A 13,735-nucleotide genomic window follows, 5' to 3' on the forward strand; every position below is an offset into this window, starting at 1 on the left:
GCTTTTAAATTTGCAGTATTTGTTGTAACTCCAGCCTCTCCATGGCTTTTTCAGGAAGGCTGACACAAGAGCAGGATGAGATGGAGAATCCCTGGAAGAACAGGTTCATAAATCCTTAAAGAAAGGAGTTTGGAAGAAACTAAATGAGCTGAGAATTAATAATTACTTGATTTTCAGCAAATAATTCCTTCCTTAGGAGAGGCTACGTGAGGCAAAACACACCAGAACCCCAAAATACCCTTGGAGCTTTAAGCCACGACCAATCTGGGTGGAAAAACCCCAAAATATCCATCCAAAAACCCAACTTCAGCACATTAAATTTGGGTTTCAGAGTCCTTTAACAGCACTTTCCTAATCCACCCTGAGCTGTGACCACTGCACGACCCAGGAGCGCCACAAAACATCCAAAATTCCTACAAAATTTGGGGGAATCTCAAAACTGGAGGCACCAGGAAGAGACATTTCCATTCCTGAGCCTCAGCAGGAGCCACAAAGCCAAGTTTGCAGCTGATGCAGAATTCCAAGATGGGAAAAGCAGCAGGAGCCTGGCTTGGGTTGGGATGAAGACAAAAAAGAATGACCCAACTGCTCCCCCAGCTCCAGGGGTTTGCAGCTCTGATAAAGATGCCACAAACCCTCCAAAATATTGGGAAAAATCCTGTATGGAAAGGGATTCCAAGGAGGAAAGAGTGGATCTGCTGCTGCTGCTGGCTCAGTTTTGGGTCAGTGACCCACGAGATAAAATCCAGCAGTCGAGGGCTCCTCGACCTGGCACAGATGGGAACAACTTCAGATGGTGAGAGTTGGGATAATTAATTAACACTTCAGTCACTAATTACAGCACCTACAGAGCTGCTGGGTCATTGGGAACAGCAAAGAACCATCAGGGCAGTCCCAGGGAAGAGGGAGATGGAACTGCTGGGAATTCTGAGAACACCACAGGGAGACAATTCCAAGCTTTCCTGCCTGGACTGGCACTGGGAGAAGCCCTTGGGATGGGATGGGAGGATGAGCTGCAGGTTCTGTGTCCCAACAGGACACAGCAATTCCAGGACAGCTCAGAATTCCAAGGATCTCCAGCCAGGAATGAGGGGTTTTTTTTTGGCAGAGAACAACCTGAAATCTGAATTTGAAGATGTGAAAATTCGATTTGAGAGGCAAAGCAAAGCATCCCCCACGTGTTTGCTTTGCTCCTCTGCCTCTGGCATTTTTGGGAAACAGCTCCAAGAAGGAATCCACAGCAAAGTGGAAAATGTTCATGCCCAAAAGGCTGTTTTCCTACTCAAACCCCAGCACAATTATGCACCCAAAACACACAATTATTAATGAACTACCACACAAAGGCCATTCCCACTACAAGAAAATTCATTTTTTTTGTTGGGTTTTTTTTTTAATTCAAAGAAAAAAAAGTAATTTTAATAAATACTGCAGAAACATTAACCAAACATACAAAGTGACTTCAACAATTTAAAAAAAAAAAAACAAAAGTAATGAATGTCCTGCTTTATAACAGTTATAACTTATTTTTTCCACAATATTTAAATACAGAAAGAAGCACTTACCAGCTATTTTGTAATACTGCCCTAAGAGCACTGTTGCATCAGTTAAAAGCTTATTATGGAGGTCAAAAATGTCTTTTTTTTTTTTTTCTCTATTCTTTTTTTTTGTGGGAAATAACCAGAATGGGGAATGAGATTTGTCTTCTTTTCTCAGATGAAACAAAGTGCTGGGAACACACAGAACTGAGATTTAATTATGAGTTCATCTTTACCTTTTGCACGAGTGAACAGAGCTTTTTAAACACTTCAAAAATGAAGCATCACCATTGGGGAATGAAATGCTTGTCCTCCACAAGCAAAAACCAGCCTGCTCAGAGCTTTGTCTCCTTCCTTTGGGAGAAGTTTGGTGGGTCAGGAAGAGTCACAAACCATTGGAAAAAGGCTGATTTAATTCAGTGTAACAACAGCAAGAAAAAGGGATTGGACTGAAGCAGTTCACCCCATTTCAGGATTGGGGGCTGGATACTTTTGTGTTAATCCTAAAACTAAGGGCAGCATCCAGTTCCCACTGGGGACCCCTTTAAGGCCTCACAGTTCTTCAGAGCCCGTTCTCCTCCCCGAAATCAGGAGGGTGACAGAAGGCTCATTGGCAGCTTTTGGAGGGGTAATTTTTGTTTTGTGGGTTTTTGACAACCACACATCCCAGCAAAGCGTTTCCTGCGGGATCCGTGGGCTCTCCAGCTCCTGGGAGAAGCCCAAAGTGGGGGGGTTTCTTTTGGGGGGCTTCCCCAGGTGGGCAAGTAAGGCTTAAAGGAAAGTACGGATCATTTGCCATCACAGCTCTCAGCACCTCCCAGCTGAACCCACACACAACACCAGCACTGGGCACCACTTCCACATCACAACCACGGAGAGGAACAGCCGACCCACAGCCCTGCAGGGGCTGCTCTGGCCCCCCACGCTCCCCTGCCCCCCAGATTCCATCCAGCTCATTTCCACGGCAATTCTGGGAATCCTCAAACAGCCGTCTTCATCCCCACCGCGGATCAGGAGGGCAAAACTCCACAGACTGCTCCAAAGTTTTCCTCTAAGTGACACACAGTATCCTCTCCGTTTTCACAATCAGCTACTTAAAAAAAAAAATGAGATCAAATCCTTTGGAAAAAACAACTCTAAGGTCACGGGGATAGTTCCTTAATGAGAAGGGCGTATTAATAATGTCTTCATTACAAAAAAAAAAATCCCATTAAAGTATTATTTGAATGAAATCAAAGTGGCAGCATCCAGGAGCAGAGCGTTGCTAAAAGAAACGAGCACTGTCCATGACATCTCTCCTTTGCAGGGTTATTTTCCCAATCATTCTCTCAGCACATTCAAACATTTTCCCTTTTATTATTATTTATTTTTTTGGCATTGTCTTCAACAGAAATTCCTGATGCCACCTCTCTCGGAGCCTTTTCTTCCTGCTGCTCAGTCCTTTAGTACAGTCTCACACAACAGGAGAAGTCTCCATGAAAGCACTGGCAAAGCCCTCATTAAACACCCTGTGGCTGTGACTTCATTGAGCTCCAACCCCTCCTGGATCATCTTCCTCCTCCTCCTCCTCCTCCAGGAAATCCCAGCTCCTTCACATCACCGTGCAGCTCTTTGCTTTGTCCTTTCTCAAGTCCGTGGCCACTGTGGACAGTTCTGGCCTGCCAGGCATGTGTGAAATTCGCTTTGTGGCCCTCTGAGATTTGTTTCGTTTCACATTTTTGTTTGTTTTGTTCACACACGCCAGGGTGGCGACGTGAAAAATGTCTCTGACACTGTTTTCTGACTGTAAGGCTGAGCATTCGATGTATGTGGCTGCTCCAATCTGTTTGGCCATATTTGCACCCTGAGGGGAAAAAAGGAACATGTGATCAATACAGAGTTGTGCAAAATCTCCAGCAATCCTCACCATTCCAGCTCTGCGCTGTTTCCCTGGAAAACACAAAGCTCCAACGGCTGAGTTTGGAAAATAAATTGATTTAAACAAGTATCCAAGCCTTATCTGCTGCACTGATAAACACAAACTGGGAGAGAAGAGCAGCTCAGTGACTGCAAATGAATAACTGCAAAAAGCTGAAGTGTCTGAGCGAGGCCTTCCCAGCAGTTTCACCCTGACTTGAACCTGGGAATTTCCTGGAAAATGTGGCAGCTTCCAGCCCAAAATCTCCAAAGAGAAATTCTGTGCCTAAAGGAACAAGCAGCTGGAGCAGAGTCCCTGTTACAGCTCCAGGAAGAGGGCAAAGTTCTTAGGGAAATGAAAAAAAAGGGAAAAAAGAGCATTTAGGGGTTATAGGAGCTCTTCTTTTGTGATTTTTAAGAAGTGAAAGCAGGGATATTTGTTCCTGCAGCACAAAGCAAACAGCCCAACATGTGACAGATGACAATAGCCCAGTGTCCCGTGGTGGATTTTGCTCCTGGAACACAATGCAGCATTATGTGCAGAGAGGGGAGCTGTTCCAAGGGAATTTTGATTTCTGAGGGATGAATCTTGACAAAGTTACGAAATCCAACCACACATCCTTGATGTGCCACTCCTCCCACACCCCGTGCCTGCCTCCAGCCCCTCCTGGGCATCAGCTCCTGTTTGCCCTGCAGTGATGCAGCAATGGGGAGAGGCTGATAAGGCAGCAGGAGCTCCTGAGAGCTCTCCCCACACTTCAACATCTCAGCCCTGCTGAGCTGAGCCTCAGCAGTGTTTGCTCATCAACTGGGAGGCACCAGCACGGGCTCACCAGCCTGTCCTGGCCCTCCCTGCTGGAGCTCAGAGCAACAGGAAAGCTCTGATTCCATCTCCTGCTCCTCAAGGCTACAGCCTGAGCTGTGAATCCACAGAGAAAAATATAAATTTTTTAAAAAAAGTCCACCTGCCAGCAGATTTTTGGTCACTCTCATGGGAAAAGACTCAATTTTACTCAAGCCCTGCCATTTTCCAAAATGCTGCACCCTTAGTAACCCCCCCCCACATCAGGAGGTGCTGGTTTGGAAAAGCTGAGGGATAAATAAAGCACCCCAAAGTGGCTGCTGAGGACACTGAGGTGAGGTGGAGGTGCCACTGTCCCTGCCACAGGGTGGATCTGCCACCAGCAGCGTGATTCAGCTGCCACGAATGATCACACACATGTGAGTAATAAAGGCAAGCTTCCCTGCTCCCCACATCCTGCTCTCTCCCATGACCTGATTCCTTTCCCTTTCTCTCTCTCCTGCCTCCAAGCTTCTCCCTTCCCCAGGAGCAAAGAACTCATCAAGAATTCAGATGCCTTCTGGCTTTGCTGCACCTTCAGAAGGAGGGATGAGGTGTTTTTTTAAGGCATTGGGGACAGGTGATATTCCAATATCATGTCAGGATTCTAAAGTCAAACAACATTCAAATCTGAAGTCTGCAGCCAGCAATTTTACCAATTTGTCAGTGAATAAACAGGATGTGCCACCTTTTAGCTACATTTTTGGTGTGTGCAGGCACCGAAAAGCAGGAAGTTTTTGAACAACTCACCTAAAAAAAAGCAATTTGCAAGCAAAAAGACAACAATTTATGATGTTTAAAGGGATGACTTTATGACATGTCGTGGGGCTGCAGGATTTCCTTTAGTCCTAAATCATTTTCAAACCCATCTCCACCCACACCACAGGTGCCAGTCTGCCTTTCAGGCCAGGCTGGTGTCACCAGGAAGGAGAAGTTGGTCACAGTGAGGGCTCCAGTGACAGAAAAAGGGGGTTTTTTTTCCCTCCTGAAGGACAAAAAGGGATCTGGCCCCTACCTGGTCGTAGGACACGGGGGTCTGCCTGTGGTTGGAGAGCTCCACCAGCGTGCTGACATCGGTGCGCAGGTCCGACTTGCAGCCCACCAGAAGCATCTTGGTGTTGGGGCAGAACTCCTGGATTTCCCCTTTCCACTGGAAAATTGGGAAGTTGTTCATGTTTAAATCCAAAGAAGCAAGGGGTACAAGTTTCATCAGTCCTGACATCCCACGCTGAAGTGTTTTTATGTAATGGCTGGGTTTGCCCTCAAGGTAATTTTCTGGAAGGCACCAGCTCCAGCAGAACTCGGTCAAGGATGGAATCTTCCTATCTCACACACTCATGAATTCCACTGGCTTACTAATCAGGAGGGAATGAGTTGAGATTGTTTACCCACATGAGCAAAAGTTTGCAGAGCTGTTGTTTCTCACACCCAGCCCCAGCCAGGTGCAGGGATGGTGTCCCCACCTCCAGAGGCAGCTCTGGTACAACCACAACACCACCAGCAGGGCTAAATGTGGGTTCACTGCTGCCTTCTCACACCTGAAACTGCACAAATCTGTCCCAGGGGAACCAGCAACGAGCCCTTCATGCTGAACTTGGGATAAATTCATTGGGTTCCACCCAAGGTGAAACAAGGTTATGTTGAGAACTCAAAGCCAAAAACTTCACAGCATAATCCACACAGATGATACTCCCTAAAACTGAAGGCTGTAATTAGGGTTTAAAAGCATATTACCAAAAATCTCTTGTAGAATTAAGTTACCAGCATGAGCAGGGACAGAAAAACCACAGTTCTGGCTGCTTTCTGACACAGAGGGAGTAGTTTTGAAGTATTTTTTGTAGGCTATTCAGAGCATTGTAAAGCATTTTATCCCAGTGAGACAAGAATCACTGGCCCCAGCCTCAGGAAAAATGAAAAGGAACTTCAGGTCACTAAGCCCCAAAACCACTGTGAAGTTGTGTCATGCTCAGCAGCCAAGGAGGGGACCAAGACCACCCTGCAAACAGAACTTGATTATGAAAATTCCGTGTCTGAGCTCATGGGAAGTCTGACACAAGCTCGGATCAGTGATCTCATCAAGGGTTTGGGGCAGGGCTGCATTTCTGTGCCACTGCAAGCTCTGCTGGTGCCTTCCAGAGGCATTTGTCACTGGCTCACAAATTATGTAAGGCCATGGCAGAAGTCCAAACACTCGGCAGGACAATTTTTAGCCATCCCTACAACCCAGCAAAGTTTCCCAATCCTGTTACAGGAACATGTGAGAGACAATTTCTTACAGCACCTCACACCACCCTCAAAGCAAGGACACAATTCCTTGTCTCAGAGCTGAGGAATGAGAATTTCCCTTCAACTCCAAGTGTCCATTAGCAAGTTTTTGTTTCCAATTAACATCCAGCCCTTTTCAAACAAATGACCTCAAATTAAAGCACCCTCCTGTCACCGCTCCATTAAAAAAACAACAAAACAAAGTGGAAGTTTCCAGTGTAGGAACAGCACCGCTGCAGGGATTTAAAGATGAGCAAAGTTCTGTGCTCAGGGCTTGCTCAAACACTTGCCTTTTTTAGGACACTGTCCAGGGTTTCTGGCCGACTGATGTCAAAGCAGATCAGGACAGCATCGGAGTCCGGGTAGGAGAGCGGGCGGACGTTGTCGTAATAAGGAGACCCTGCAGGGAAAACAAACAACATCTTCATTAATTGCTGTTTTCCTCTTCCTGCAGTCATTCAGAAAGCCTGGAGAGGCTTCCAGAGATGCCCCCACAGTGATCCATCACCCACCACAAGCTGGGGATGCTCCCGAGGAGAGGGAAACGGGGCCAGCCCAAGTTTAAGGCCCAGCATTAACCTGCAGGGGGAACAAATCCTTGCAACTCCAAAAAGGCTTTTTTTCCTAAAGCAGCTTTGAAATTCCTCAGTTTTGATTTGCCTCCTAACAGTTAATTTAAAACAAATAGCTTCAAGTGCAAATAGCATCTTTAGCTGTCACATTGGCAATGTTTAGATGAAACTCTTGCTTCAAATTAAAGAACTTGTTGCAGGAAACAGATTTCCAGCAGGGAAAAATCCCAATCCTGTAGGCAGGCACTCAAGTTATCTGTCACACAAAGCCTCATTAATCTGTAAACCAATAAAGCTTGCAATAAATGTTTATGTTTAGCCCATAAACCAGATTTTTATCAACAAGATCAAAGCTAATTTAGTAATCTGGGGGAACAGATGTAGGTACAGTACTTTGTGCTTGTTTTACTTGCAGGCCTGTGAAGGGATTTTCTGCTTTCCTTAACAACAATCATCATGTGAAGAGTTAAAAATCACATTTTAATCATCTGGCGAATTTGGCGACATGCTGGGGGGAAAAAAAGCCAGAAAAAAAGCTTAGTTTTTTCTAAGAAGTTGCAATCACTCAATCACCATTAGGTTTGGCCTTAACTGTGCTGAGCTTCACTTCCGGAGGAAAATACATTTCTTAATGTATTTAAAAGGGAATTTAAACCAGTTTAGTGGCCCAGCAGGGCAAGGGCCTGGGCTTGGGCAACTGAAAGTTCATTTTCTCTGCCTTCACACATCCTTATTTTCCTTTTAGAAATCCTAAAATCCAGCAGACCCTAAAACACAGCATGGAGCACCCACCACAAGAACCCAATTTCCAGGAGTTTGGGGGGGGTTATCAGCTCATTATCCCAGCAATTTCCCAGCTCTCCAGAACTAATTGGCTGGAAGGTCTCTGATTATTAACGGGATTAGAGGAATTCCTGCAGTTTTTCCCTGACAGACAGCTCAGGCTGTCGCACAAGGCGAGCTGGGAATGGTGTGAAGGGCTCGCAGATGACTTCACTGGGGAAGGAGGCAAGAATCCCAGGAATGTTGTTTTTGAAATGAGGAATAACACATGGGGAGTGAAGCATTACCAAAGTAGGTAGCAGAAGGTAATTTGGTGCACGAGAAGGATTTAATTTGAACGCTCATCTCTGTAAATGATGTCAATCTGACAGAGGCAGCTGTCAGCAAAGGCTCTTCACACCCCACTTCAGCTGAATTCAGCACGAATGACACAAACCTCAGCGAGGTGACCTGGACTCAACCACTCAGTGCAGCTATCAATAAACGTTTTCCCCTGCTAATTACACCCCACTATCTCCAGCACTGCTATTACAGCCCTGTCCTGCAGCCCCAGGGCTGGGTTATTTCTCCTGCAGCCCCAGGGCTGGGTTATTTCTCCTGGACAGAGGAGCTGCAGCACCAAGAGCCACCCAGCACATCTCCATGAGCTCCAGCAAGCAAGAAGAGCAGGATTGAGGGAATCCTTAATGCTTTCTGGCTAGAAAGGAGTCTCAGCAAAGCCTCACCCAGAAACTCATTCCTCACACAAATACCTATGGGCTCACTCAGCAGCTCCAGGGATCCCATATATGTCCAGGAGATGTATTTATGTACACACTGAGTCCCCACCTCCAGCCCCGAGACTCCTTCCCAGCCCAGCAGCTGGAGCTGCTTTGCTTGGAAGTTTTTTCTTTCCCCCCCAACTCTGAATTTCTCCTATTTCAGGCACTGAGCTGGAATAAAAGCACTTGCAGCAAGCTTAGGAGGGATATTCCCCAGTTTTTCTCCAGGCTGGTGTGTGGCAGAACAAACAGAGCCCATTTCAACTCCTCAAGCTGCAGGATCCACAAAGGAAATTTCCTGCTCTCATTTATAACCAAACCTTTATTCCTGTGCAAATAAAGAGGGGCTGCAGCCCTCGCTGTGCAGGCCTATTCAAGCTGGCATTTTCATCCCTTTGCCCAGAGAAACCCTCAGAAGGCAGGAATGTCAGGAATGAGGCTCGCTCAAGTCTCAACAGACAACTCCAGGCTGCTGCTCCCTCTTTTTTCATGTTCCTTTGCGGATTTGAAGCCGTGCCAACCCTCGAAAACAGAAGGAGAATGTGGAACTGGAGCCATGGTATTTGTGGGGAGAAAAGAAAAAAAAAAGCCAAAAAAAAAGCCTATTTGTGTTTGGGATTCTGTTCCTGCAAAATAAAACATTTTTGGCTAGGACAACATGGGTGGTTTTTCAGCTTTATCTAGGAGTTGCTGATAAGGCTGTAGTTCATTTTCCTTTGTGCTGGACATTTATTCCAGCTGCAATCCTCCTTTTTCTTTTTTTTTTTTTTTAATTTGTTTGGCAGCTTCAGTAATTTCAGCCAAAAATACTTGCAACATTAAGGATGATCTGCTTTTGAAACCTTATGTTTCACGCAGAGTCCAACAGAAATTCAGCTTTTAGACTGAAATAAAACCCCTCCCCAGCAATATGGCTGGGTTTGGCCTACAGGGAATGCCAAGCTTAGGTTTAAATATTGCTATCTTAATAAAGAACGGAATTACATCATTAAAAACTGAAGAAAATTTAATTTTTTGGGTGGTTTAGCACTACTTGAAGGCGTTGGATCAGGGAGAGGTGTTTGGCTGGAAGATCCAAAGGCACCAGGAGGGTTCAGCTCCACATCCTGAGGCCAGGAGGGCTCAGTAACAGGCAAGACTTTCCTATTTCCACACCAGCAAGCAGCCACCAGGAATTAGGCTTTGGAACCTTTTGGAGCCCAGTCAAGTGAAAGAACAACAGATGAACAGCAGCATTCTCACTCCCAAACCCTTGGGCTCACTAATTATCACAGAAAACACAGCAAACACTGCCTGCTCCAAGGAGCTGATTCAGTGCTGATGGTTTTCCTCCTTCCAAAAGGGGAAAAAAAATTAAAAAAAAAACCCTGGGATGGCTGACAGAAATATCAAAATATTCCCAGCTTTTTGTGTGATCACACCTCCAAGGGAAAACTTTGGGAGGGCACTTGGCATTCCCAGGTATCAATTCTAATTAATTCCCTTGTAAAAGTAATAAGAAAACCCTGTGAAGATTGGAAATTAAAACCAGAAAGTCGCAGAATTCCAAGCTGCAAGAGAAGCAGGAGGCAAAGACAGCACTCAGACTTTTCCTTCACAATCCTTACTGCCAGGGAATTTGGGGAATTAACAACCTGAATTCCCCCAAGTTTCAGCTTTGTCCTGAAAGGTTTCAGCACTAAACTTTCCAATTGATTTCTGTTTCTATATGGACACTGAGTACATTGTATAGAGTCAAAAATTAAAGCAAAACTAACTTGACTCCCAGCTCCAAGGCCCTTCTGGATTTAATTACTTGCTAATCCCCAGCAGTTGTAAGTATTTCTGGCCCTGCTGAGAATTATTTTATTGGAGTAGCCACGGTTCAAGCAATGAAGAAACCCCCTAAAATACATTTTAGGGAGACACAGGTATGTGCACCTAATTAATGGTATTTCTAATCCACAGCTGCTGCTGTCCTAACGAGAAATATAAATATCAAAGGAGCCAAAAAACTTGATAAATGCAGATTAGATGGTAGATAAAGGCAACTAATACTGGTATTTTTCCCTTTGCAGTGGCCTTGAAAGTCCAAGATGAAGCTTTAACCTGGAGAAACTTTTAATATTCCGCCTCACACAACAAGCAGAGTTCCCAAACAGCTCAAGACTGCCACATGTAACCACAGAGCAGAGTAATTTATGGTGCAGTGAGATTGCAACCAGACATTCCTGCTTTGAGAGAGGGCTGCTAGTCCCAAACCCCATTGAAATTCAACTTGGCAAGTGCTTCCCTTAATGCTGTGGCTAATTTAAATCCTTCTAATGACTTGCAGAACTAGACAGCACCAGCAAACATTTGAATAATGAATCTCCCCGTTCCATTCCACTCTTACTTGTCCCATATTCCTGTGGGCAAATCCAAGATGCAACAACAGCTCCCCAATGAATTTAAAATTTTAAATTCAATTTTAAACTGATTTAAAATCAGTTGCACGACACCTAAGAGTTCTCGAATAAAAACACGTTATTATTGTTGGCATATAAAGAATTATAAACCAAAACTGTGGCAGCAGGGCCTCTTCTCACCCTAACACAACTATTTTAACCAATGCCCACAGCTTTTCTGATTTTCCCAGTGAGAAAAAAAGCAGGAAAAAAAAAAAAAGAGTTGGAAGTGGCAATACGTTCTTCCAAAGGATTCGCTGCAAAACCCAATTATCAATTTTAATTCAAGGGATTAATTGGCAAGGCTGTTAAATGCTCCCAGTTAAAAAAGAGTTAAAGAGGAAGACAAAATACTGCTTGAGTAATCTCGGAAGTATCTGCAGCATATAGCAATAAACTCAATTAAAGAGCATCTTTTCCCCCCTCCCAAGACATTCAAGCACCACAAAAAGTGCAGCCACCACCTCCCCCGTGTTGCAATGATCAGTCATCTTTTTAAGTTAATTAGATTTAGTCCTGCTTTCAAAATGCCATTCAGACATCTCTTCTAACTCAGTAGAGGACCAGGACAAAGACTTGTAAAAATTAAATTACCAAGACTTTCAGATAAGGCTAAAGCACTCCCTTATCTTCTGCTGTCTCTTATCTGCTGATGTGATTTTGTTCTGGGTTAATGGGCTTGGGCAGTGCTGGTTTTTTTGCAGTGGGCGAGAAGGGATGTTCATGGAGCCAAAATTCCTCATCCAGATTCCCAAAGCCAAAGATGCACTCAGTAACACTCTGTAAAAGCAAGCACTGGATCTTTCAAATACTTCCTCTTCAGTTTGGGATGTCAGACAAATCACCCACTTGATCCCAAGCTTGTGACTCAACCACATTTTCTCTGAATTCCAGGACAGAGGACAAAGGCTGGCAGGTGTTTTTTCTTCCACTGCTTTTGTCTTTTGAAGTGCTAGGGAATATTTCACTCCATGGGTGTCTCCAGCCTTTGACAAACAGATTCCAAACCTTCCCCATGTCCAGACTGCGTGTGTGCTGTACTTTAATAAAGATAACATTTTCCAAAATAACTATTAATTTATAATAAGCCCTTGCTCCACAGTTCCAAGCCAGCTTAGTAATAATCAGCATGAAAGCTCCAACCAGACATACTCCAGAAATCTGCAAGTCTCACTTGGCATAAGATGAAGTAAAAAAAATCAGCTCAGAGCAAAGCTGATACTGGTTGTGGGCAGAGGCTGCCTTTTCCCAGTAATCGTGTTGCAAGAATTTGGAATCATTTCCTCAACAGCAAGAGGGAAGCCAACCCGCCGCCTAAACTCCTCTTTTAAATCGGGGATTAACATTTTCATTCCTGGTAAAAGAGCTGCTGTCGCACTGAGGAGAAACTGTCGGGTCCAAATTCGGCATTAACGAGCCATCTACACATAGAAAGAGAGGGACTGCGTGTTCTGCCAAGTTCCTGCAGGATTTTTTTTTTCCTTTCCAATCAGCTCTGCAGATGATGTTGATCCACACCTCTGGTAATGGTTCCTGGTGTCATTCCCCCCTGGAAATCCTCAGTTCTCCACGGGCAGAGCCACACTGGCTCCCCATTCTCCTCTCCAGCACTGAGGCAGCAATTTTGAGGTGCTCCCTCACCCCCCTGGCTGTAAGTGCAGCCCAATTATCCAAATTATCAACGACAGGCGGATCTAGAGGAGCTCCTGTCTCAACATGTGAGCACAGCCAGCCAAACACCAAAGCTCTCAACCTTTGAGGCGTCTGAGCCGGTTTCTTCCAGGTAAAACTGGAAGGATGAAGACGACCTTCAGCCCTGATGGGGGAAAGGATGGTTCCCTCGGCACCCCAGAGAATCAGAGATAAATTCTAAAGGTTTTCCCTAAAAGCTGCTCCTGGCCTCAAAGACTCTCTAAAACACTGGGAAGGAAAGTGCTGTGTTTTGTAAAAAAAACCGAAGAGGCGTTAAGGAGCTCTGAAATAATTCACCATCAGCACATGAACACCTTTTTCCCTCTCCTACAAGGCAAAGGGAGCTCTGCAGGCGGCAGAGGAGCCCAGGTACCCCCGGAGCTCCTCACAAAGCTCCATCCAGCCAGGCAGGTGAGAACGCATTCCCCTGCAATGCTGACAAACCGCTTCCCGGAGCCTTGCCCACACCCTCAGCCAAGGAGATCCTTCAAGGATAGCCGAGATTTTTGTCAGAAAGCCTTCAGAAGCAGCCGCATGCGGAGCCCGGCCAGGATCCTCCCGATTCCCACCCCCCGAATTCCCGGGATGAGAACGGGAGCGCTCACCCGAGGTGTCCCAGAGGCTGAGCTCGATGCGCTGCGTGTCGATCTCGAAGCTGGCCGTGTAGTTCTCGAACACGGTGGGGACGTAGCTCTGCCGGGAGACACGGCACGGTCAGCCCGAGCCCATCGCCGCCCCCCCGGCCGCGACCCCCGGGCCGAGCCCGCTCCCATGCCCTCACCTCGGGGAAGCAGTCCTTGGCAAAGACGTGGAGCAGCGCCGTCTTCCCGCACTGGCTGTCCCCCACCACCACGATCTTGCACTTCACGTTCTGGTTGGGATCCATCACCGCCTTGCTCGATAACTTCTGGCTCGCTCTTCTCTCCTTCATTGATCTCCCCTTAATCCCTCCGGCCGGTCACAG

At 45.9% G+C, this 13,735-nt stretch overlaps 1 protein-coding gene across 1 annotated transcript; it reads right to left on the reverse strand.

Annotated features, from left to right (window-relative positions):
* Positions 1–1,635: 1,635 nt before the first annotated feature.
* On the reverse strand, positions 1,636–13,729 carry RND3 (Rho family GTPase 3). The gene is made up of 5 exons (XM_015635504.2): positions 13,553–13,729; positions 13,377–13,464; positions 6,828–6,937; positions 5,288–5,422; positions 1,636–3,378 (listed from the first exon to the last, which is right to left on the reverse strand). Exons 1-5 carry the CDS (start codon positions 13,700–13,702, stop codon positions 3,127–3,129), a joined length of 735 nt encoding a protein of 244 aa, XP_015490990.1. The 5' UTR covers positions 13,703–13,729; the 3' UTR covers positions 1,636–3,126.
* Between the last annotated feature and the right edge of the window lie 6 nt (positions 13,730–13,735).

Source organism: Parus major, chromosome 7 (genome assembly GCF_001522545.3).
Source record: "Parus major isolate Abel chromosome 7, Parus_major1.1, whole genome shotgun sequence".
Lineage (NCBI taxonomy): Eukaryota > Metazoa > Chordata > Aves > Passeriformes > Paridae > Parus > Parus major.